This window comes from Mesoplodon mirus, assembly GCF_964341445.2.
Source record: "Mesoplodon mirus genome assembly, chromosome: 14".
Lineage (NCBI taxonomy): Eukaryota > Metazoa > Chordata > Mammalia > Artiodactyla > Ziphiidae > Mesoplodon > Mesoplodon mirus.
In genome coordinates, this window is record NC_138990.1 from 86926326 (window position 1) to 86951050 (window position 24725).

Here is a 24725-nt window from a genome sequence, read left to right on the forward strand (position 1 = left end):
CAGGGAAAGGTGGGAAATTTACATTTCACAGTGGTTAAACAAGATATTTAAATTATTTTTTTTTTTTTAATTTAAGGGCTTACGCAGTCACAGGTGAGTGTGGCCAGGGCTTCTGCTTCACAGACAGTGAGAGGATGAGCCAAAGCTTGAAGGCAAAGCTTAACATCCATCTACACTGGCAGGGTGGCTCGCCCGGGATCACCAGCAAGTCACAGCGAGCTCAGGGTCCTTTACCCGACAGCAGGGGCTGGGGTTGGGGGTGGGATTTTTTTAACGCGTAAGGAGGGAGGGCGCTGGGGCACACGGAACTTTGGAACTTCGCGGGGTTGGCTGCGCCCGGGAGGCGGCGCCTGGGCTGCGGGAAGAAAAGGCCTGGCCAGTCCGGTTCCGCCCTGTCCAATTTAAGAGCCCTCGCCGGCAGCTGCGGCCGTTCCTGGACAGCAAGGCTCGCTCCCTTATTTAAAGCAGGTGTCCTCACTCGCTTCTCGCGCTGCCCACACAGCCCAGAGGCCCCCCGGCTCCCCTTTCTGCGCCCGTCCGGGCAAGGGCCGCGCCATGCCCAGCCCGGGGCAGCGAAGCTGCCGGCCGCCCGCTACCTCGGGCGCCCGGGAACAGCGCCCGCGCTGCAGCTGCTCTCCCGCGCCCGCGTCTCCCGCGCCCGCGTCCCCGGCGCTGCCGCGCCGCTTGGCGGGCCCAGGCCCACCCCGTGCAACCGGACGCCTCGAGTCCTCCTTCTCCGTCGAGGCCATCCTGGCCAGACCCGACCGCCGTGCGCCCGCCATCTCCCCTCTGTCTGTCTCCGCCGGCGCCGCCGTGAGCCTCTGGACCGCGCCCTCCCGGCCTCCCGCTCCGGTTCTGCCCGGCGCGTGCCCGGCGACGTGGCTGCCCGCCTACCTGAGCGTGGGGCTCGACCAGCCGTGCCCCCAGCTCCCGGTGCTGCGGCTGCGCGCCGCCCACTTCTGCGGCCTCCAGGGCCTCGGCGTCACAGGTACGAGGTGGCGGACGGCCGCGACGGTGGGCACAGGGGTAGAGGAGAAGTCCCCGAGTTTGAGAGCCACACACGGTTAGAGTGGGTGGAAACGCTATGACCCTTGAGCCTGCTGTTGATACCGGGCGGAGAGAGGGATCCAGACCGGGTGGGAGGCTGCCCGGCCCACCGCTGAGGTGGGAAAAGGTGTGTGTGGTGAGGCCGGTGCGGAGCGGGAGGTGAGGGCGGGCCAGAGGGGGCTCGGAAGACAACTAGGGCCAGCGTAGGGCTGCAGGTGGCCCAGCCCCGCGTCCCTGGACGAGGGATTGATAGAGGCCCTTGCTCCCTCCCACACCCGCTTCGGATAACGCTTGGTGGCGCAGGCTCTTCCCCAAAGCGGCTCTCGTCGCGAACCCAGGGCCCGGTCTTAGACGGGAGAAGCGGATGCTGCCGCTGGTACCCTCCAGCGAGGAGCTGTTGGGAGTTAGCCGACGCGGTTACGGCTCTGCGCCTGCTTGCTTATAGCTCTTAGAGTGGTACCTTGGGGCTCTGGTACCTTGGGGCTCTGGGCCCTGGAGCGCAGTCACTTAAATCCCAGCGAGACTTTAACCATTGAGGTAACTTTCTCCTCTAGCATTAACATCCATCTACACGAGTTTCTGCCATCTTTGGCTATCTGGTTCATGCATCCGCGTGGTTCCCATGAAGGAAAACAGAAGCAAAGTTAGTGCAAGCCTTATTGACCCATACCAAGATCCTTGTAAGACAATTTTACCTGGTTCCTACTTCCTGGGTTTTCCCCATCCTGCATCTCCTCAACTCCCTTCAGCTGGCATTTCTCCTAACCATGTGGGAGAGAAACACTGGTCTCCCAACCCCATCCAAATTCGTGCCACTGAATGAGAGCCACAGCCTTCACTCCAAGCCACCTTTTTCTAACATCCCCACACACCTGAGGTTTGAATTGCAGTTTACTACTTTGTATATGGTTGTCTCATTTTCAAGTTAGTTTTTGCATGGGTATTACATCCACACAGTTCAAACTTCAAAATGTTAACTGAGATATAGTATGAAGAAGAGTTTCCTCTACCACTCCTGTGCCCCAGCCACCTGGTTCTCCCCACCCCGCAGGCAGCTAGATACCAGTTTCTTTATTCTTCCAGTGGTATTTTATACCTGCACACACGTATATATGTGTGAAAATAAATACATATATACATACACACACACACACATTCTTCCAACCCCCATACTAGACACACTGCTCTGCACTTTACTCTTTTCACTTGACCCTGTATCAGAGATTTTTCCTTCTAAGTCCATGCAGAGCTTCTTTGCCACAGAATGGTCCATTGTAAGGATGTACCATAGTTTAAATCTGGCCCCATTGATTATTTTTCATAGTTTGCTATTAATGCTTATGCTTTTGGTAAGCCAGGTGAGCCCAGTGATTTGGGTCTTGGGCAGCCAGGCCTCACTCCCTTCACTGGGGCAGTTTCGTTTGCCAGCCCTGGAGCCTCCCCAAGGCTAGTGGGAGCTGAGCAGTCTTAGCACTGCACTTGCCAGGCCTCTGTCTGGAACACTTCCCTCCAAGCTAGCCCAAGGGCTTACTTCCCCACTCCTTTGGAGTTATGACTCAGGTACTGTCCCCTGGCAGACCAATCTCCATCTCTGCTGGCCCACAGCTCTATGAGCTGAAAAGCACCCTTGTGTGCATTAGAAAAGGTTACCCCCTAACTTCAAGCTGGCACAACACCTTGTCAGGCAGGAAGAATTGGCCTGTGGAGAGTGGGCAGAATTTCAGACTCCACTTACCCTCTCAGCTGGGTACCTGTGTGCAGGGCACAAGCTATACATAGCGGCCCTGTTCAAGTGTCAACTTAGTGAGGTGCCTACCTTTCTAAAGATACAAACTATCTCCCCTCCCGCACACTTAACCCTGTCCTTCCTTGCTTTATCCTTCTTACTAGCACTAATCCCTTTCTGATATACTCAATATTTTACTTATTAGCCTTTTTTTTTTTTTTTACTGTTAGGGATTTTCTGTTTTGTCCTGGAACCATGCCTGAAACATAGTAGACATTCAAAAAGTTGAATGAACAAAAAGGATGAACCCTCACTCTTTGTTCAGAAGCAGGTCTCTTCTCTGCTCATCCCATAGGTTTTCCTGAAGTAGCTGAGGAAAGGAAAGGAGAGATGGAGGTTTGGCAGCTCCTCTTAGGGCCACTCACTTGAAGAATAATGGAGGCCGAAGTGGTCTCACAACACTGTCCCTTCTTTCTCATTTGTTTTACTTCTGCGCAGTCTCTTCCCACCCTGCCTTTTTTTTTTTTTTTGCGGTACGTGGGCCTCTCACTGCTGTGGCCTCTCCTGTTGCGGAGCACAGGCTCCGGACGTGCAGGCTCAGCAGCCATGGCTCACGGGCCCAGCCGCTCCGCGGCATGTGGGATCTTCCCGGACCGGGGCACGAAACCGGGTCCCCTGCATCGGCAGGCGGGCTCTCAACCACTGCGCCACCAGGGAAGCCCCCCACCCTGCCTTCTTGCTGTGTTACCTGGCCAAGGGTAAGACAGAGCTTGTTCTCTCTCCTCTAAGATGAGAAGCTAGGGGGTTACTGGTTAACCTCTCCTCCTGCTAATTGCTCTTCAGGCTTGGAGCTGGCTCATTGCCTAGGCCTCTGGGGTCCCCGCGACTGGGCCAAAGCTCAGGACCTTCAGGACACTGAGAGATCTCAAAAGAGGGTCCGAACCATGTTTAACTTGGAGCAGTTGGAAGAGTTGGAGAAAATGTTTGCAAAACAGCACAACCTAGTGGGGAAGAAGAGAGCCCAGCTGGCAGCCCAGCTCAACCTTACAGAGAACCAGGTGAGAGCAGGGACTCCTGTGGGGCCCGGGCTGCACCTAGGGACAGATAGTACTCTCTCAAAGGCCCTGAGTGGGGGCTGGGAGGAATTTATAGGCCTTCATCCTCTGTGCCACGCCGATGGGGGAGACAGGCCCTAACCACTGGCACACTCCCTTCCCTATATGATGAGAAAAATAGTCCTATTTGAAATCACATTATGGAAACAACACATGGTGTTAATCTAGAACTTTATAACGTAATGTTTCCATGCTAAATAAGGAGCTGACAGTGAAATTAAGTAGGTATTCAAGGGACTAAATATTAAAAATAATAAACATTCTCTTGACCCCATATTCCCCTCTGGCTACTGCATCATCTCTCTGCTCTTTTCAGAGGCAAACCTATCAAGAACTGGCTATGTTCTCTCTCTGTCCTCACCTCCCATCTACTCCTTAACTCATTGCAATGTGAATTCTCTCCCTACCATTTCATTGGACCTTCTCATCAAGGTCTCTAATGTCCTCCATGTTGCCAAAGTCAACAGATGCTTTCCTTTCCTCATCTTACCCCACCACTCAGTACAGTCAACCACTCCTTCTCTTGTGAAATACACTCTTCTCTTGGCTTCCAGACACCACACTCTCTTGGTTTTTCTCCTGGCTTTTTGGTCCTTTCTTCTTGGTTGCCTTTGTAGGCAACTCTTCTCTTTGTGACCTCAAATTTTCCTCCCTAGCTGATTTAATCTATCCCCATGGGTTTTAAATACTATCTGTAAGCCAATGACTCCCTAATTTTTATCTTCAGCCCACCTCTCTTTCCTGACTTGTACACCTGACTGCCTTCTTGAGGCCTCCACTTGGATGTCTTGTGGGTAGCCATTTTAAACTTAAGTCAGAACCTCAATTCTTTTTTTTTTTTTTTTGCGGTACGCGGGCCTCTCGCTGCTGTGGCCTCTCCCGTTGCGGAGCACAGGCTCCGGACGCGCAGGCTCAGCGGCCATGGCTCACGGGCCCAGCTGCTCCGCGGCATGTGGGATCTTCCCAGACCGGGGCATGAACCCGTGTCCCCTGCATCGGCAGGCGGACTCCCAACCACTGCACCACCAGGGAAGCCCAGAACCTCAATTCTTAATTTTTTTCCTCCCCATATCTCTTCCTTTTCCCACACATGGCACCACTGTCTACCCAGTTGCTCAAAATACTTAGTCATCCTAGATTCCTCTTTCTCTCCCACTTCCAATCCATCAGCCAGCCTTTTCACTTATACCTCCAAAATACAACTGGAATCATTTCATTTCTCTCCATTGCCCCCAGTTCCAAATGGGACTGCTTTTCTCATCACACAGGGAAGGGAGCGTGCAGCCCCAGCTCTCACTGGTTCCCTGCAATAGTCTCCCCAGCTGTCTCCCCAAATCTGTTTATATCCATTCTTCACACAACTGCCAGATGTGCAATTTACTTGACATGTAAATAGGACTGTGTTGCATCCCACTTAAAAGCTCGAGGTTGACACTTCTAACCCATGGCCTTCACAGTTTCCCTTCCTTTGCTTTCCCCTCTCAGATGTGTCTGCCATGCTGTCCTCCTTTTTGGTCCTCAGACACTCCAAGCTTGGTTCCCCTGCCCTGGTTTGCTTTTTTCTCTGTCCCCATCGGGCTGGCCTCTCATCTGAGCCTCAGCTTAAGTGCTCGTTCTTCAGGGAGGCTCAAACCCCTGTTCATACCCCCATTTGTGTTTATACACTTGTTTCCATGTTTGTTATTAGTCTCCCTCCACTGGACTATGAGCTCCATGAGGGCAGAGACCTGCCTCTACTGCTCACTATCGTCACCGTCACCTAGGGTGATGCCTAGTTCATATCAGGAGCTCAATAAATATTTGTTGAGTGAATGAGTGGTGACTGGAATTAGAGGGAAGGGTGTGCTTCCCTTAGAATGAAGAGTAAATTTTGACCAGAGAGGAGTGGGCATTGTGGGAATGGGGGAAGCAGTGGGAACTGCTGGTCACATTCTGATCTCTTCTCACTGCCTCAATTACAGGTGAGGGTCTGGTTCCAAAACCGCAGGGTTAAGTATCAGAAGCAGCAAAGGCTGAGACTGCCAGCTGCATCTGCCACGGCTGCCTCCCCGGACGAGCCCTCCAGCAGCTCCAGCACCACCATCCAGAGAGAAGACGCAGAGTCAGGAGTGGCCAGCTGAGGACTGGGACAGAGGCTCAACCCAAGCTGTCTGGGCTAGTTCTTCCTGGGGGCACCAACTGGACCTCCCTGTTCCAATTCTTAATGAAGAGCTTGTCAGCTCAAAGGGCATCAGGGGAATCTGAACTGTCAAGCAGGGGCCCCCATTTTCTATATCTACCCCTGGGAGCTGTAGTAATGCAAATGGTCATGGGTACAGACTTTGGCCTTCATCTATGTCCTTGGCTAAGTTACTGAACTTCTGAAGTTTTTTTCCCCACCTGTATAATGGGTATGTTGATAACGTAGACCTCCCAGGGCTGAGATGATGTCTGTAAAACACTTACAGTGTGCCAGGCTCAGTACTAAGTGTGCAGTAACTATCAAGCCTAATAGGTCCCCTTCACCTGTGGGAGTAATACCTCACCCCTGGCTTCTCCAGGGATTAATCTTTGCCTGGCCTGGCTGTAGATGAGAGAGGGCCTCCTTGAATCAGTATCTGGGCCTAGAAGACTCTTCCCCATTGGAGATGGTGGAGTTGAGAGCAAAGAAGGAAGAGCAGACCATTTAGCCCATTTCCTCTCACAGAATTTCCCAAAGTTTTCTTATTTTGTCTGAACTATTAACACTCTCAGAAGGAGCTCAGGCCCAGCTGCCTCCTTGGAGCAGACATGCTACCCTGAACACCATCTTTTTCCATCTAGCTACTTAACTTGACCCCTTATCCATCTTCATACAGAGAGATTTAACTCTGCCTTTGCCAAAACTGGCATTTTGTCATAAACTCTGCTGTATTATTATTCCCCTGCTTCACAACCAGTTCTCATGGCTCCCACTCCTTCCCAGGAATCTACTCAGTTTCTTTCCAAGAAGCGTAGCTGATAGCCTACTCTTGTGAAGCCTGCCACCAATATTTCCAGAGCTAATTTCTCTAGCACTCCACATTCCCTGGTGGGCTTCCGTTGAGGGTACTCATTTAGAATACAGAATGACTTCTGGGTGTTGAGATGACTGGTGGAAGGAGGACTGCCCTGCCACCTGGTGATGAGAGAGGGCATGGTCCACACTGCTCTCCAGAGTTTTCTGAGGGAGGGAGGAAAGGCAGGGAGCAGGGGTGGCCTTGGAAAACCACCTGCCGCCAAGGCAGTTCACCATCGTCTCCAGGACCAAGCTGCAGCTGGAGGGAGGCCAGGGTCCAGCTTCAAGAACCCTCCTGTTCCTGTCTTCCGGGAAATCCTTCCTAATGCTGGACCCAGTCAGCTCTATTAAAGGAACACAGCTACATCTGCCTCTTCCAGGAACCATCGGCTCACTTTTTTTTTTTTTTTTTTTTAATCACCAGCAGTGACCTATTCAGCAGTTACTGGGCTCTATCAAATCCCTAAATGTCACCATGAGACCGCAGCAGATGCAGACACAGGTCCCTTTTCAAGTAGCACAGAATCAATTGGAGGACGAGGGAACAACCTGAGACATGGTGGTCAGGCCTGGCTGTGGGGACAAATGTTCAGGTCAGTCCTGAACAAGAGAATAGGTCCCTCTCCTGTTGTCAGGACAATGTGCATCTGCAGACTCACTTCTGCATACAATTTCACGGGTCCTTAGACCCTCCAGCACCCCCAGGCTACAAGGTCCCTACGCCCTGAAGAGTCTGAGGAGGACACATGTTCAGCTTGATCTTTCGTAGGACAGTCTGCCCCGCTGCCAGACTGCCTACAGAAATAGGAAATCGCCGGACTTTGTAGGATGGATAGGTGGGGTAAGCTAGTTCTTCCCTTCAGGTTGAGGGCCTGAGAGGATAGCAGTAAGTCAGCCCGTTGCTGTCCCACCCCATGATTGGGTCCAGAGAGCGCTTTACTCAAGACGGACCACTGGGTGGCAGAGACAACAGACACAAACGTGAACTCGGATACAGGTACACCGATCAAAACTACACGCACACACAAGCTCTGGTACTGGCCACGAAGATAGAGACAGAGGCAAAGCTGCGCAAAGGCAGGCCCAGCTACACCCAGTAAACGAACTACTTAACCTACAGATACATAAACCAAAAAGATCCAAATTAAGACCGGCTAGCGCGCAAACCCTCGCAGCCTCGGGGACTCTCACGCTGGGGTCTGGGCCAGTGAGGGGCGGGGCCTCCCGGGTCGAGGCGGGGTCAAGGGTCAGCAGGCGGAGGTACGCCCAAGATGGCGGCCTCCATGTGCGACGTGTTCTCCTTCTGCGTGGGCGTGGCGGGCCGAGCCCGGGTAGCCGTGGAAGTTCGCTTCGTGAGCAGCGCAAAGGTGAGGCCGCGGCGGACCGTGCCGGGGTCCCCCCACCCGGCCCGGCCTTGGAGACAGCCCCACCGGACCCCATGCCTGGAATCTAGAGGCTCCTCTGCCGCTCGGACGCTGCGGCCCGTTCCCGGCTCGGGGCCCGGGGACTACCTATCCCCGCGCGCAGGGTTCCGGGGCGGTCATGCGGTGGGCCCGAGCCCGCTGAGTTTCCGTGCGCGTCCCCTGCCTCCGTGGAACCGGGCCTTTCCGCCAGTGGGGCCGGGGAGCGCCAGGCCGGGGGACATTACTGCTGCGTCCTGGGAGCTGCGGGCGGGACGTGCTGGGTAGGGGGAGCTGCAGTACAAAAAGGCGTGGGTCCTCAGGGAACTTTCTGAGTGAGATTTGGGTGGGGGTTGAGGGAAAAGGCCAGGACACTTCACGAAGGGTCTTGGAGTGTTCAGGAGTTTGGACCGAAGCCCGTAGTAACATTGAAGGGTTTAAATCAAGAGGGTGACATTTTGTTGTTTTATTATCGTGTTTTAGAAGTTCATTGTAGAAAAAAAAAAGCGCATGTAAGGAAAGAGAAGGTAAAACACTCAGAATCTATATTTGTGCAAATATGTGCATATTAACACTGTATTTTTAGAAACTGCTTTTTGATGCAGCAGTAAATATTTCAATATCAACAATGCTACGTATTAATTTTTAAGAGTTGAGTAATAGTCTGTTTCATGGGAGGACCACTTTTCACTCAACAACTGCTGATTTATGGACCCTTATGCTGTATCTTGTTTTTCATCCCTGAGGTCAAAGATATTGGAGCTCAGTGTCTGTGCACACATCCTTTTGTTCTCCCCAGCACTGAGTATTTTCTTTCTTGGTTATCTTTGCTGGTTGATATGTGCAAAGTGATATCGCTTTGTTCTCATTTATATTTGTTTACTAATGAGGCTGAACAGTTTGTCATGTAGTGGCTGTGTGTATCCTTGGTCCTTGCCCTAGATGTTAGCCTTCTAGTCATCTGTCTCCTGCTCTCAACATCATCGTACTCATCCAGTTCCCGAACCCAACCTTCCATTGTCCTCTTTTCACTCCAGAGGCATCTGGAGCATTCCTCTATTTCCGTGGTAAATCAGCTCCCATATCCTTGGCCTCCTCAGCTGCCCACAACTCCATTTCCACCGCAAGGCCTCCAGTGCTCTTCATTGGCTCACAGTTTGATGGTGTCTCAGTTCCGTCGCTCCTAGCCTGCAGAGATATTCACCTTTACTTTCACTTCACCCCTATCTCTCAGGCCCCTCCTTGTTTTACTTCTTCCCTCTTACTTCATCACTTCAGCCACTCTCCTTGCCCAATTGTCCTGTCCTAGCCTTCTATCAAAACCCTAGCTCTGGAAGAATGAGCTGGCTTCCCTCTCCATGTCTACAACTGATCTGCTGCTGCAGAAGAATCACATACCCAGACCTGGTGACAAGATGGCTTATCCTGGGCTTTTTGCCTCTGCATTCATCAAGTGAGATTGGTTTGTGATTTTTTTTTTTCCTTTATGGTATCTTCCTTAGGTTACCACATCAAAATTATGCTTGTTTTTTGTTTTTGTTTTTGTTTTTTAATAGAGAAGCTTTCCATTTTTTCTGTTATTGAATAGTTTAAATAGCACAAGAATTACTTATTTGGTTTGAGAGAGCTGGCTCATGAAACGATATAGACTAGGGGCCTCACATGGGGTAGTTTTTGACCACTTTCTCTGTTGCCTCTATGGATATTGGCAGGAATGATCTCCAAAATTTTACCAATTGTTATGCCCGGGATATGACCAGTCAGAACAGAAACCTGACCAAATATGGTAGATGTCAACCAGGATGCTGTACTAATGCACATCAGGCAGGTATTGGCATTGCAAGTCTGTCTTGGCTTTCTTCCTTTTGAATTCACTTTTGGCACTTGATATTTTTGTAGAAAATAATTTAATAAAGAATTAATTTACGGGCTTCCCTGGTGGCGCAGTGGTTGAGAGTCCGCCTGCCGATGCAGGGGACATGGGTTCGTGCCCCGGTCCGTGAAGATCCCACATGCCGCGGAGCGGCTAGGCCCGTGAGCCATGGCCGCTGAGCCTGTGCGTCCGGAGCCTGTGCTCCGCAACGAGAGAGGCCACAACTGTGAGAGGCCCGCGTACCGCAAAAAAAAAAAAAAAAAAGAATTAATTTACTACATAGTCTTAGAATTTTTGGTACAATCTTTTTTTTTTTTTTAAACTTAAACGTTTCAAATTGGAGATAACTTTTCATAGTTTGTACCCTTTCCATTCAGGTTCTGTTCTCTGCAGTCTTCTTGGTAATATGAATTAGAGTTGTTTTTCTTGAAATACTTTATATGTTTGGGGGCTATGTGGTTTCATAGAGGAACAGCTCTGATTCTTCCCTTTGCTTTACTCAGTATTTCCTACATTTGGTCCTCCAGAAGGAGGGAGAAAGAGATCAATATTTATTCAATATTGAGATTTGAGATTGTCAGAAGTAATGTGGATACCTGTCCATATCTTGTTGTCCCACAGAGGAAGGCCAGGTTTTCATTTTGCTGGGTGGGTTCCAGGGGCTACTAGGCCTGGAGGTGGGCTTCTAGAAAGACAACCAGGCTGCATCCACGGCTTTGCCAGTGGTTTTGTTCCAGCTGTCCCACTGTACCATATTAGAGCTCCCAGAGTTATTCACAGGATTGAGATGTGTGGCTCACGGGGTGCTCAGGGCCTGTCCAGGTCTATACATCCTGCTGCTCTGATTTTGGGAGGTGCCCCCGTCTATCCAGAGCGCCAGTGCTAGAAGGAAACTGGGAGCTACCCAGGAGGCCACGTGACAGGACATTTCACTGCTGTGTCAATCATTTCCTTTCTCTCTCTTTTCATAACAGTTCACTGTTGGCAGGGGCACCACTCCTCTGTATAGTGGGAGAAAATGCCCAGCTGGGCCAGTAACTGCCTAGGTTCTGAAGCTGTCTCCTGAGTCCCTTTGCACATTTGAGAGATGGCAGTTCAACAGTTGTTTTCTCATCCTTTATCCCGTACACATCCACAGTGCTTTAGACCAGTATTTCTCATTTAATGTGCATATGAATCGCCTGGGCATCTGCAGCTGATTTTAACAATGCAGATTCTGATTCAGCAGGTGTGGAGTGGGGCCTGAGATTCTGCATTTCTAACATCTCCCAGGCAATACCCATGCTGCCCAGTCCATCACTTCACTTTGAGTAGTAAGGAGCTAGAGTTCATGAAATTCCTTCACCTGTGCTATATCACTGCACCCTGGAAACTACCTGGTAGGTATTATTATAATACCCACTTTTCACATGGTAAACAGATGCAAAAAAGTGAAGCAACTGGCTCAAAGTTTCACAGCAAGTTAGCATTAGGACTGGTGCTAGGATTAGTCATTCCTTTCAGTGTAACACCTGAGAACTTGTTGGGTACCAGGTACTGTGTATGCTAGGTGCTGTGAGTACCCAGCTGACCAGGGAAGAAGGGCATATTCTCCCGCATAGGCCTCTCCCTCCCGTGGTGTAGGATTTCTGTGCAACCCTGAGGAGCAGCATCACGACCAGGATCCTGGAGGGGGCACGTGGGTGACTCAGAGAAGGCCGCCCTGTACCAGTTCCTGGTACTGGAGGCTCCAGCCTGCTGTGAACCTTGGCCCTGCTCTGGCCATCCAAAAAATTCTCCTCTGATTAGTCTGACATGGCTGATGTGGTGACTCTCTTCCCACCCCAGGCCCTCTGCTCTGGACAGGCTGGTAGAAGTGCGACTGAAACTGGGCAGAGCTGCATTTCCAGAGGAGGCCGTTATGGAGGGTGCCGACCATGCTCCACGAACCCTCCTGAGGCAGAGGCCTCTGACGAGAGGGAAGCACGTGGGGGTGAGAGCCCTTGAAGCTATGTCCTCTGTCTCTTCTTATGGCCATCCTATTCCTTCTCTGCCCTCTTAGGGAAAGGGGTTGTTTGCCACACAGCTGATCCAGAAGGGGGAGACCATATTCATCGAACGGCCCCTGGTGGCTGCACAGTTTCTCTGGAATGCACTTTATCGCTACCGAGGTGAGCACATCTCACCTACTCCTGAGGGCTGTTGGGCCCAGCAGCCTTTGCGCATGGAAGAGAGTACGTACATCCCTACCGGCTGCCGTCTCTAGGACTCCAGGTGTTGGGAGGAAAGTGCGTCTTCCCTTGGAGAGCTGCACTTGAGAACCACGCCTCTGTCTAATCTCAGGCCATTTGGGGCTGTGAGCCTGCTGCAGAGAGGTTCTTCCAAAGTGCTCCCTGGGGGAGGACTGTCGCTCAGGTGGAACTCAGTGTGGCCTGTACTGTAAGGTACTAGATGTCGTGCTGAAGGGCTCTGTGCCAAAGTGGAGCCCTCTACCAAGAGGAGACCCCATGCCCCTTGGTCAAAAAAGGCTGTGTTAGGAGTCGGAAACAAATAGGATGCTCTTAGCTTTGCCAGTCACGTGCTTTTTTCACACTTTTCTTGGGCTAGAGAGAAATCTGTGAAAGGAGGGTCACTCGGCTCCAGAATGTGGGGAAAGCCCAGTTTGGGGGCTGGGTGGGGAGCCCCATAGACTAAGTCCCATCAAGAAGCAGAGAGAGTCTTCCGGGAGGGGTGGGGACTCCAGAGAGGGAAGAAGGCATCATCTGTAATGCATGTGAAGTACATTCATTTAACATAGTCATTCATTCACTCACTTCTCAAACTTTTATTGAACACCTTCTCTGAGCTAGGTGCTGTATTAACCCTGGGCATATTGCTGTGAAAAGGACAAATGTGGCCCCTGCTCTCAAGACACTTAATTGTCACGTCTGGCTCTCTCCCCCAGCCTGTGACCACTGCCTTCGGGCACTGGAGAAGGCAGAGGAGAACGCCCAGAGACTGACTGGGAAACCAGGCCAGGTTTTGCCTCACCCTGAGCTGTGCACTGTGCGCAAGGACCTGCACCAGAATTGTCCCCACTGCCAGGTGAATATCCCTGGGGGCCAAGCTGAAGTCCTCTCTGGGGAGACAGGAGTGAGGACAGACTTGGTCATGGCCCTTGAGAGCCCGAATGTAGGGAAAGACATGAAAAAGACGTTACTGTGCCAGTTTCGTCCTCTCTGTTCCAGTCCCATTGTCTAGAAAATAGGCTTGGTGGGAGCTTGCCCTCTTCCTAGGAGCCTGGCAGGGGCCCTTCCCTGTACCTGAGAAGCAGTCTCTCCTTCCCACGGTTTTACAAGCCTGGGTCAGGTGCCCCTCTCACATGCCCCCAGAGCACTGTATGCTTTTTCATCTCATAATACCACTGACTACTGCTTAGGGGCTATTTGTGGAAGGAGTGCAGTTAGAGGAGGTGAGACCGCATGGGTGTCCGTGCCTCACCCCACTGCCAGATCCTAGGGTGCTGACCTCCACCTCGCCCAACAGGTGACGTACTGCAGTACAGAATGTCTGCTAGCCGCAGCTGAGCAATACCATCAGGTCCTGTGCCCAGGCCCCTCCCAGGATGACCCCCTGCATCCTCTCAATAAGCTGCAGGAGGCATGGAGGTAGGTAGCATTTCCTCTCCTCTTTCCTTTATCCTTCCCTCCCTGCCTGCCTTCCCCACGCTTAGTGGATGCAGCCATCTTTGTTAAGTTACCACCCCCTAGATTTTTCCTCCCTTCTTAGGGCTAAACTATCACCCATTCCCCCTGCCTTAAATCTGAGCCGCCAGTCCCACCATTCTCAGCATTTTACACACTCCCAGAAAGAGCCCCATTAAGCCCATAGGGATATAAAATCCTGCCCAAGTCCTTGCCAATGACTTTCTCTCTTTGGTTATGAGATTGGTAGGAAAGATTCTCTGTAGTAATCAGACTGGGCTTCCCTGAATTCAGCTACTGGGGAGGGAAGTTCTAGGCCAAACCTTTTTCTTTCTCCCCAGGAGTGTTCACTACCCCCCTGAGACTGCAAGCATCATGTTGATGGCCCGGATGGTGGCCACAGTGAAACAGGTGAGCCCACCTGATCTTCTCAGGGAAGCTGACTCCGGCCTCGTTCAACCCCTGGGAAGTTTTCTTCTCACCTTAACACTCTGGCTTGGATGCAGAGTTCCTTCTGGGCTTCCCAAAGGAGATCTGCTTGCTGTGTAAACCTTATGAGTAGCTAACCATAAATCTAGCAGGGGACGTGGGGGCTCATCTTGCCTGTGGTCTGTGATCTATGGATGACTTCCTGTGCAGCAGCAATTCATATATAAGCACCACCTTTTCAGGATTGTGTCTCTTAGATAAAGCGAGAGAAGCCACTCTGACCCCTTTAGTGTTGTTGCTCCTCAGCCTCATCCTCCTATTTTCCCAAGTGTCGTGAACTGGCTAGCTTGGCACCAGCTGGGAAGATGGTTGGGTGTGGGCAGGGTGGGCAGGAAGGGTCTACTTAGAAGCTCATGTGTGATGGTGTTTCTCAGGGCAGGGGCTTTAGAATGACAGCTTACTCCTCTCACGTGGGCAGGAGTGGCAGTAAAGAGGAGGGTGTCCGTGAGTCCATGTGTGCACATGCATGTGTGAGCATGTGGGAACCTGACCCTGAAGTGTATTTGTTCACTGCAGGCTAAGGATAAGGATCGTTGGATCAGGCTCTTCTCCCAGTTCTGTAATAAAACGGCCAATGAGGAGGAGGAAATTGTCCACAAACTCCTGGGAGACAAATTCAAGGTTGGTCTCTCCACATGACCCTCCCACCCCCCCAGTAGCCTGGGGATGTCCATGGCTACCTAAGGGAAGCTCCACATTTGCTGCCTTCGCAGCCACAGGAAGAAGTTAGAGCCTGGGTCCAAAAATCTGTTCAGAGACTTGTATTCCTGCCACTATTTAACTTCATGACCTAATGTGGACTTAAAATTGGGAAGTGGGGTGATGACAGAGGACAGAAGGGCTGGGTGCCCTGATGTGGGAAGGCAGGACCCCATGATAGGATAGCAGTGGGCGAATCAAGTGTAATGGAAAGTGGGGGTTCCACAGGGTCAGGGAGTGGTGTGAAACGATTTTAGTTGCCAATGTACTGAGCACTTGCTTCAAATCAAAGAGTTACGCATTCTCCCTGACAATAGCAGACTTCCATGCAGGAGCTGCCTGAAGGTGGAGGTAGGTGTGTGAAAGGGCGCTGGGGTGGGCCTTCCTGCACTGAATCTGGGGAAAGGAGGGGGAGGGTCAAGCTGGTCTGGAGGCTGGGGCAGGGAGCCTGGAGGGTGGTGGTGAGGACAGACATTCTAAGCCAGGCTGCCTCCGCCCTGCTGGTACAAGGGCTAGAAAATAGGGAGGAATTGGGGGTTCTCTACCCTGGGTTGGAACAGGCCAGCAAACTGCCAAGTCTCTTGGAGATAAGGATTGTGTGGCTTCCCTTTGCCCCCAGGGAAAGCTCGGTCTACAGAGCTCGCCCTTTTCCTTCCCTTACGTGGTCTTCTGGGCCCTGCCTGGGTGCTAACGGGAAATCCCCAGGGATGCAAGTCTCTCCCTGCTTCCCCTAAACCAGGGCCAGCTGGAGCTTCTGCGGAGACTCTTCACAGAGGCCCTTTATGAGGAAGCACTCAGCCAGGTGAGTGTGGGGAAGGTGGGACCAATGGCCTCCCAGTCACTCCAGCTCTCCAGGAGCAACCAGGTCAGCGTCTCCTACTGGGACAGCTAAGCCAGAGCAGACCTGGTCTTCTGGAGTTGGGATGGGACTGGCTCACAGCAAACTTCCTCAAGAGGAAGGAAGGCTCGTGGCTGTAACATGAGTGATCTCCCTTTCTCCCCACAGTGGTTCACTCCGGATGGATTCCGGTCTCTCTTTGCTCTTGTTGGGACCAATGGCCAAGGAATTGGGACCAGGTTAGGAGAGAATGTTCCAGAGCTGTTGGACTTGTCCCTCAGGGCTGGGGTAGGAGATTGATTGAGGAAGGTAGCCACATCTCTTTTCAAGACTAGGGTGGGGCAGGGTGTGACTCTGGCCAGAATGCTGGACTAAACTCAGTGGTGGGGGTCAGAAAGACTGAGTCTTGGGAGCACTTGGTCTGTTGGGGAAGGACACACCCGCCCACCCCCACCCTCCCCCAGAGAAAGAAATGGACTTAACTTGCTTGGAGTGGGGGAGCCCTGTGAGCTAGGCCTCCTCCTCTCCAACCATGGCTGCCTGGGACCCCCAGCTCCCTAAGCCAGTGGGTGCATGCCTGTGATGCTCTGGAGCTGAAGCCTCAGGACCGTGAACAGCTGGACGCCTTCATTGATCAGCTGTACAAGGACATCGAGGCAGGTTGGTGAGATGGAGCCTTGGCCTCACCCAACTTTGGAGACATCCGTCAGTTAGACAGTGGACACAGTCTTCCCCCAGGGAGCTCTGAGTTCGTGGTTGGGGAAGGTAATCCCTGTGTGCCTATGGGAAGCTTCAGATCTGTCTGCAGGACATACATGAGAAATGGCTCCACGATCCGTTCAGAGGCTTGATGCTGGGGGTGGGGGAGGGCTGGACAGTAAGGTGGTACCATTTATAGGAAAGCAAGGCTTGCGCCTCAGAGAAGCAATTTCAGGTAAAATAGTAGTGATTGGGTGGCAAGACAGTGGAGCCAGTGCCTGTCCTTATAAGCCTAGTTTCCTTTTCCCACCTATAAAGTGGATGCAATAACATCTGCATATTACTGTCTTACAGCAACTGGTGAGTTTCTTAACTGTGAAGGATCTGGCCTCTTTGTGCTGCAGAGCTGCTGTGAGTCCCGGCATTGAGAAGGGGTAGCCTCACAGCTGCAGTTCATCTCTTGGCCCCTTCTGGGCTGGTAGAGTTGAGTCTGGGAGTGGGGTTAGGGCTGAGCTTCCTTGGGGATTTCCCCTCAGCCTTCTCCTTCTATTATTTTTTCATTCATTTATTGGACTCTTGTGCCTTGATACAAAACCTTCCAGTGGGCTAGGCCCAGTGCTAAGGCAGGGCACAGAGCTCTAATTCTTGCAAAGGGAAGCCTGGGTTTTGCCCCACCACTGCCCTGTGAGCTCTGGTAGGAGTGTGTTGTGATAGCCCGGGAGGAGCTCAGGCTGGAAGGCAGTCTCATCAGCACCTGATGGAGGGGGCAGAGCCAGCTCAGACTGTTGTCTTTTCCAGATCCCAGCCTCCCGCCCTCTGCTCTCCTCACTGCAAAACCTTCCTCCCAGGCTCTGGGGACACTACTCCTCCCAAACTAGGCTCTCAGAGGGCCTGGCTCAGCTGTTACCAGACATCCAATAACAGACAGGACTGAGTTAAGTGGCCTGGCACGGGCATCCCTTTCACAGCCCTGTCCTTCCCTTTGTGAGACAGTGGGAACACATCTGAGGATCAAGTTGACCAGTGAGGAGAGAAGGGGCAGTCATGGCAGGAGGGGAGGGGAGTGATGCGGGAGTGCATTAGTGCCTGTGCTCTTCAGGAAAGAGCACTGGACAGGGATATAGGAAACTGCGGTCCCAGGACCTGCCTAGCCCTAGCAGGGATCAGAGAACAAGGAAAGATGGGACCCAGTGCTCTGGACAGTTAAGGCTGTTGTTTTTATTAGTCAGCAGTCCTCATTACCTGCCTCTCATGACCCAGGCAACCACAGCTGTGTCCCCAATGCAGAGACCTCCTTCCCAGAAAACAACTTCCTTTTGCATGTCACCGCCCTGGAGGATATTAAGCCAGGAGAGGTGAGGGGGCCAGTAGCTGTCGGGGTGGGTGGGCAGTGGGCCTTGCAAGTTCTCTCCAGGAATTGGGAGCAGCAGTGGCTACAGTCCCAAGTTCAGGCTGTTGGGTTGAATCCCCACATGCTCCAGGACATGAGTCTTCCCCATGAGTATACTCTAACCCCACCCCACTTCAAAAAATAACTCGAGGAAGCCTCAGAGCAGTGTTTCAGAGACAGCTGTGTGCCTAAGTTCTTGTCCCCAGCTATCTTTTGATCAAGGAATCTGCAGCATCTAAGGAAGCAGGACATGGCCCTTTGTGGCTTGGACTGTGGGGTACTAGTGTGGGTGTGGGGTCCTGGCTCTTAGAGCTGTGCACGGAGACTGGCTGAAACTTCTTTCAGGGCAAGTAGCTTCACACCAAGATAACCTCTGCCCCAGCCACAGACCTTGGCCATGGCCCGAGGCCAACCATAGCCCCCCGTCTCAGACACAGATTGTGAAAGCCTCATAGTGGCCTCTGCTGTGAGCACAGGGGAATGGATCGGGGTGAACTACTCCTTCGCTGAAGGGCAGCTCCGGCTCCTGGGGATGGGGCAATGGTTGGACACAGGGCAGAGGTTGGGGAGGCCCTAATCCCATCTGTTAGAAAGCACAGACTGTCAGAGCCCACCTCTCTTCTGCCCGTTAGGAAATCTGCATCAGCTACTTAGACTGCTGTCAGCGGGAGCGCAGCCGCCACAGCCGCCACAAGATCCTCAGGTGCCGGCTGGGGGTGTGGTGGGAAGCCGGGCTCTGGGCTTCTCCGTGCTGGTGGCTGCCTGACTTTGTACCCTCACCATTATCCCCCCCAACCCTCTGCAGGGAGAACTATCTGTTCGTCTGTTCCTGCCCCAAATGTCTGGCAGAGGCTGATGAACCCAACATGACCTCTGAGGAGGAGGAGGATGAAGAGGACGAGGAAGGAGAGCCGGAAGATGCTGAGCTGGGGGATGAGATGACTGATGTGTGATGTCATCCTGCCTGGAAGTGGTCCTACCCCAGATCCTGCCAGAAGAGGGGGCCTTCCCCCAGAGCAGATGCTTGGAAGGAACTCCCACTCCTGTTGCCTGCTTTTCCCCCATGCCAGCTCTGTTTCTTCCAGAGGGTAAGACAGGCTGGACCCTAGGCCCTCCACCCCCCGCCAGACCTCATGCCCAGGACACTGCTGCTGAGCGGCTCAGGCTCTGCACTGTCACTGAGCCTCTCAGAACTGGCCTCCCCCTGAGGTATGGGTGTAAGTGGCTGGAACCAAGGTCAGGGCCTAACAGTGTTTCTTCCCCTTGGCCCCATGGCCCCACTTACTCATCCACCTGAGGCTTCACCCTTCTCAACTCACTGTTGGCGGGGGGGAGGGGTCACAAAGTGGCAACCTGCGAACAGCCTGACTCCATTGAAGAAGAGAGGGGGTTAGACACCCTTACCCTCTTCCCCACTAGCACAGCTGGGAGAGGCAAGAGGGAGGAACTGGGCCTCCAGAGCACCTTCCCTAAGGCTTTCTGCGGGGGAACACCGAACCGGGGGCATTACCTCCCTCTGCTCACCTCCCCACACCCACCATTTAGACATACGGGGGAGTAGAGAATCTCCCCAGACCCCAGAATCTGTCCTTATGCCTTGCCTCTCAGGCCCTGGCACAGTGGCTGGCCTCACAGGGTATGGAAGAGGTCTCTGCCTCCCTTGGGAGGGACATCATGTCCCCTTCCTCCCACCCTCCTCCCACTGAGGACTGCAGCAGCATGGCTGACCTCGGGGGGATGAAAGGCCTGTGCTCCTTAATTTAGGATGTCCTAGAATCTTCTAGAGCATGGGTCAGTGAGGGGCTCTCCTAGTCTCAATCTCTGTCTTCAGGATCATTTAGGAACACTGAAGTCTTCCAGAAACCTAGGAGAGCTAGGCTAGATACTCAGATTAGCCCTGTCTCCCTCTCCTCCCCAGATTAGTACTACCCCTTACTCTTGGGTTGGAAGCTGTGGAAATTATAACCCATCACCCGCAATTCCTTCCTGCCTACCTTTCTTGAGGGGCCTGCCACATGCCCCTGCCGAGGGATCCCAGGGAGGGCAGGTGCCGCCCCACAGGCCCTTTCCTGCATCATGAGCCAGGTGGAATCTGCCTGTCTGGCCTATTGGGTTCTTAATCCTTCACAGCAGCCTGCACCCCCTCCTCCCCACCTGCCCACTGTTCTCAATAAAATATGAGTGGTGACAGGCCTTTGCAGGAATGCTTTGTGGAGAATGGCTTGACAAGCTGCTCCAGGAAGGCAGCAGTCACATGGGTGGTGCAAAAGTGCATAGGATAGAGCAGGTGATGGCAGGAGATGGGAGCTGCAACTCCCCAGTTTGGGTTCATCCCTGGTCTTGCCTATACTCTGCTGTGCAAATGTTTCTAAAGTCCAAGAGCAGGGCTCCTCTGAGGTCCAATGTGGATCCTCAGTACCAGGCTACAGGATGAGGCTTTTGCTCAGGGACTGAACTACAGCTTCCCAAGTTTTTGAGCAGGAGGCTGTTGTGATCCAAGATTAGCAATCTGAGCACTGGTCCTAAAGGACCTTGGGCAAGTCATGTATCCTCTCTGGGCCTCAAGTTCCTCCCTTCAAAACAAGAGCATGGGACCAGATAAGTGTTTGAAGGCCCCTCCCACCCGTGTACTTTTACTCTAGGACACAGTTACAACCCTGATGAGAGGCTTTATTACTAAAAAGTCAGTGAGGGTTTATTATGTAGTCCTCAAACACCAGCTCCTTATACCATTCCAGCAACTGCTGTGAAAGACCCTGGGTGGGGAGGCTGAAGCCTGGTGGGATGTGACAGGTCTCATATGGCTCTCAGACCACCTGCTGTTGGCCCCTTTAGTTCCAGACCCTAGCCCATAAGGCCTGGGGCCTGGCTCTTGCCTCTTCCCATAGCATGAAACACCTTAGGAGCCCAGGGGAGGGAAGGCCAGTGGTGTGTCTTCCTTTAACTTAGCCAAGGCCCACGCCCTTTTCCTCTACCTGGCTCCCCCAGTCCCCAAATGCTATCCCCAAGTCCCAAACAGCAGAATTCCTGGAGTTTCCCCTTCCCAGCCCAGAGTTGCTTATGGCTGGAATGTGGGACCAACTCTTCTACCAGAAGGTCCAGGGCGGTTGCAGCAGCTCAAAGGTGGGGATGCTGGTGACATTGACTGGGATGGAAATGATGGCCCATGGCAGCCCATGCTGTTCCAGGGAGCGGCGGATCATGTAGCTGGGAGAGCATGAAGAGAGGTGGTGATGGTCACTTTCCTGGCACCCCGTCCTGCCCCACTGTCCCCATCACTCTGGGAGTTCCAGAGCCTGAGGACTTTTTTGGCCCTCCAGGGCATCCCAAGATAAGGCTTGTGGGTAGGGACTGGTAATTGCCCTTGACCTCCCCGAGTCCTGGCACCCAGCTTGGTGCTGATACAGCCAGAGACAAAGAGCCCTCACCCATCTCGGCCAAGCAGGAAGAGGGCAGGGATGTCAGCTGTGCGCTGGGTACTGTCTTGGATCATCTCCACGTAGAAGCTGTCATTGTCAACTGCGTTGTCAGAGATGATCACTGCCCGCCCACCGTGCTCCTGCACCACCCGGGTCTTGGAGAGGAAGGAGCAGCCCCTGGAAGAGGTGGTGATGAGACCAAAGGAAAGGCGGGGTCCTAGCTATCCGTTCCCCAGACCACCACCCTGGGAAGATGAAAGGAGGGCCCTGGAGGCTTTTTTATACAGGCTCACAAGTAAATGGCCAAAGGCTTGGATAATCTTAAGTTGTTTCTTAAAGACCCTTAAAAAGATGAATTATTTAAAAGCAGCTATTTCAAAGCATCACCCCCAACATTGATCTCAGAATCTACCCTATGCCTGCCTTCCCCTTGTGCCCATGCCTGTCCGCTCCTTACCCCCTCTCCACCAGAGCGATCTGGTCCTGGATGAAGAAACCGTTGCTGAGTTCCCCGCAGGCCTCTGAAGGTTCAGCAGGGACAAGGTGAATCTGCTCATACCTTGTGTGCTGAAAGACATTTAGACAGGTGAGAGTGTGGGGAGACACACCTGCTTAAGGACTGGGCTGACCATCCCATCTTACCAGCTTCTCACAAAGTGTGAGGGAAGTGAGGAACGATTTCTGTGTACTGGACACTTGAGCATTTTTACTTAATTCTCACAAAGGTCTGTCTAGTCCTGTCCCACCCTGCCTTTCCCAGACATAGGTAGGGAAGTTGGTATGGACCCAGGGAGGGGAAGTAACTTGCCTTGAATCGTGTAGTTCAGAGGTGGAGCTAGCAGAGCCCTTGGTTTTTCACTACTTCATGTCCCTAAGAAGATAGCTTTTCCCTCTGTGGTGCCCAGGTCTGTATTATACCCAGAGGAATAGCTGGAAGCCCTTCCTGGCTCTGTAGCCCCTGGAAGACAGAGCTAGATTCTGCCCCCTTCTCCGTCCCAGCACTCAGGTACGGGTTGAAGCGATGAGGGTCACCTCAACTTAGTGCGGGGAATGTGGAGACAGGATCAGAGATGAGAGGGCCTCCCTGAACTTACAAAGATACCACCAAAGTCCTTGGCAGGCGTGGCTGTGAAGATGTATCGAATGTCCCCAGGACTCAGCACTTGAAAGTACAAATAATCATGGATGCGTAAGCCTGAAAGGTAAAATGTACAGGTGAGATGGCTCAAGGGAAAAAAGCTGGTTCAGGTTCAGATCATGGACCCCATGCCTTCAACGGGGCTGGTTAAGGTCTGGGCCCAGAGACCCAGCTTCAGCCAGTTGGGTGCTCCAGGTGGGTAGGATAGATGGTCTCTGCCCTGGAGAGGATAGAGTTGATGCAGACAGAGTTAGTAACCCCAGAGATTTACAGCTGCTGCTGCTGCTGCTTACACAGGTGAGCCAGGAAGACTGAGAGCTCCAGTGTTAACCTCTCTGAGGGTTAATTCATTCATCTTTGCTCTGAAGCCGACTTGGGAATTTCAAAATGGATATGTGGCAGCCTGCGTACAAAGCAACTCTCACCAAAACTTAAAAGTTGACTCTGGTTCTACTGCCATCCTCCTAGTCCAGCCACTATCATTTCTTGTCCTGGCTGTTGCAGCTTTTTAACTGGTCTATCTTAGCCTCCATTTTTGCTCCCTACGGTCCATTCCCCCAATAACTGCCAGGGATTTTCTTAAAACATCTTAAAGCAAATATGATCATGTCACCACTTCAATACCCTTCAACGACTTCCCTTTGCACTTAAAATCTAAACTTAACTCTGGTCTGCAAGGCGCTGCTTGATCTGGCCCTCCAACCTCATCTCTTCCTATGTTCAAGCTACACTGCCCTCCTTTCAGTTTCTTCACATCTCCAAGGCTTCTTGCAAGTTGCCTCACCCTACCCCCACCTCTACCCCTCTACTCACTTCTATTCATCCACCAGGTCATAACTTAAATGTCACTTTCTCAGAGAAACCTGCCCTGTGACTGCCCTCCCCTTATGCCCATTCAAAATGTACTTTTTCTCCAATGACACTTCTAACATCATTTGTAATACAGTATTTGTAATTTTTTGTTTATTGTCTACTGCACTAGGACAAGGACCTAAGTTTGTAACTTCATTCAATACTGTATCCACATTATCTATATAGTGGCTAGGATACAGTTGGTGCTCAAAAAGCTTGCTGAATGAACGACTATTTCCAGCTCTACTGTGTTGAGGAAGGGAATTGCCAGAATAACCAGATATTTCTGGGGTGCGGATCTCTTTAGCACCAAAGTGTAATGTTTTACCTGAACTTGAGTCCCTGGTTTCCTTAGCCCAGAGAGACTGAGGAATGTGAAAAGGTGGAAGCTGCTGCCACAGGTCTGTTAGTCAATCAACAAACTATCAAGTCGCTACTGTGTGCCAGCGTTGGGATGGATTGTGGCTTTAGCTGTCCTTTTCTACTGTCCAAAATCGGCCACCAGGTAGAGCTCCACTGGCTTGGCACTGGGCTACATATATGGCCTTTTATCCTGGGAGTGGAGACTTTCCATCGGGTACAGATACACTCCCAAGGAAGCTTTCCTGGATTAGCACTAAGCTTCCCCTCCTCCCCACACACATCTCTGCCTGGCCTTTGCATCTGCTGATCTGTGTAAGTCAAGTGTAGGTATACACATGTGCTCACGTACGCATATGGGTGTATGTTTATGTTCTCGTGTAGGTGCAAACAAGTTGGGTGTGTACGTATGTGCTAGTGCCTGTGAACCCACGTGTAGCAATGTGTGGCCCCGTTTATGTATGTGAATGCTCACGTATCTCCAGCTTGTAGTATCGCTAGTTGCTCCTTGTTCCTCGCCCCCTTCGCCACCTAAGTCAGCGCTAGTGGGGGTAGGGGGAGGCTTACTTCGACGTGGGGGGCTGAGGACTCACAGCCCAGCCTCAGGCCGCACCCAGTTCATGTCCCTCGGGAACCACTACCCACCCACTCCAGGCGCCCCTCTCTGAACCTGCCCTGCTCCGAATTCGCGGGGTCCCCAAGGTGACCCGTGGCCCCCGGCCCGAGACGGGCTTAAGCTGGACCGCCAGCCCCGCCCTGAAGCGCAGCCCCGCCCTTTGCCGCTCACCGTGGGCCGCGACGCACGCGGGGAGCCAGAGCACGAGACAACACCAGCCCGCGGCGCCGGGGACCATCTCCAGGGCCCGGCCCGGCGCCGCGCTTCCTCCAGCCGCCCTGCTGCGCGTAGCTCGCCGGACTTCGGCCTGACAGCTGCTCTGGGCTCCCGCCCCCAGACCCGCTCACGCCGCCGGTTGGCGCACCGGAACGAGGCCCAGGGCTGAT

The 24725-nt window shown here is 52.6% G+C and overlaps 3 protein-coding genes across 5 annotated transcripts; 2 read left to right on the forward strand and 1 right to left on the reverse strand.

Moving 5' to 3' along the window:
- Positions 1–555: 555 nt before the first annotated feature.
- NOTO (notochord homeobox) lies at positions 556–6039 on the forward strand (the record flags this gene model as incomplete). The annotated part of the gene is made up of 3 exons (XM_082641939.1): positions 556–988; positions 3617–3831; positions 5850–6039. 3 exons carry the CDS (start codon positions 556–558, stop codon positions 6006–6008), a joined length of 807 nt encoding a protein of 268 aa, XP_082498065.1. The 3' UTR covers positions 6009–6039.
- A 2108-nt stretch (positions 6040–8147) lies between these two features.
- On the forward strand, positions 8148–20539 carry SMYD5 (SMYD family member 5). 3 transcript variants are annotated; one of them, XM_082641937.1, is made up of 13 exons: positions 8148–8271; positions 12219–12327; positions 13101–13240; positions 13682–13803; positions 14181–14250; positions 14845–14949; positions 15767–15829; positions 16034–16104; positions 16419–16525; positions 16919–16975; positions 17825–17919; positions 18587–18657; positions 18760–20539. In XM_082641937.1, the coding sequence occupies exons 1-13, from the start codon at positions 8176–8178 to the stop codon at positions 18905–18907; spliced, it is 1254 nt and encodes a 417-aa protein (XP_082498063.1). In that variant the 5' UTR covers positions 8148–8175; the 3' UTR covers positions 18908–20539. The 3 variants fall into 3 exon arrangements, 2 of the variants coding, with proteins under 2 accessions (XP_082498063.1, XP_082498064.1); XR_014295827.1 differs by lacking the exons at positions 18587–18657; positions 18760–20539 and adding an exon at positions 17363–17498 and having other exon boundaries at positions 17825–17920; XM_082641938.1 differs by lacking the exon at positions 16919–16975.
- An 84-nt stretch (positions 20540–20623) lies between these two features.
- PRADC1 (protease associated domain containing 1) lies at positions 20624–24686 on the reverse strand. Its single transcript, XM_082641940.1, has 5 exons — positions 24511–24686; positions 22468–22568; positions 21831–21940; positions 21383–21550; positions 20624–21161 (listed from the first exon to the last, which is right to left on the reverse strand). Exons 1-5 carry the CDS (start codon positions 24575–24577, stop codon positions 21041–21043), a joined length of 567 nt encoding a protein of 188 aa, XP_082498066.1. The 5' UTR covers positions 24578–24686; the 3' UTR covers positions 20624–21040.
- Between the last annotated feature and the right edge of the window lie 39 nt (positions 24687–24725).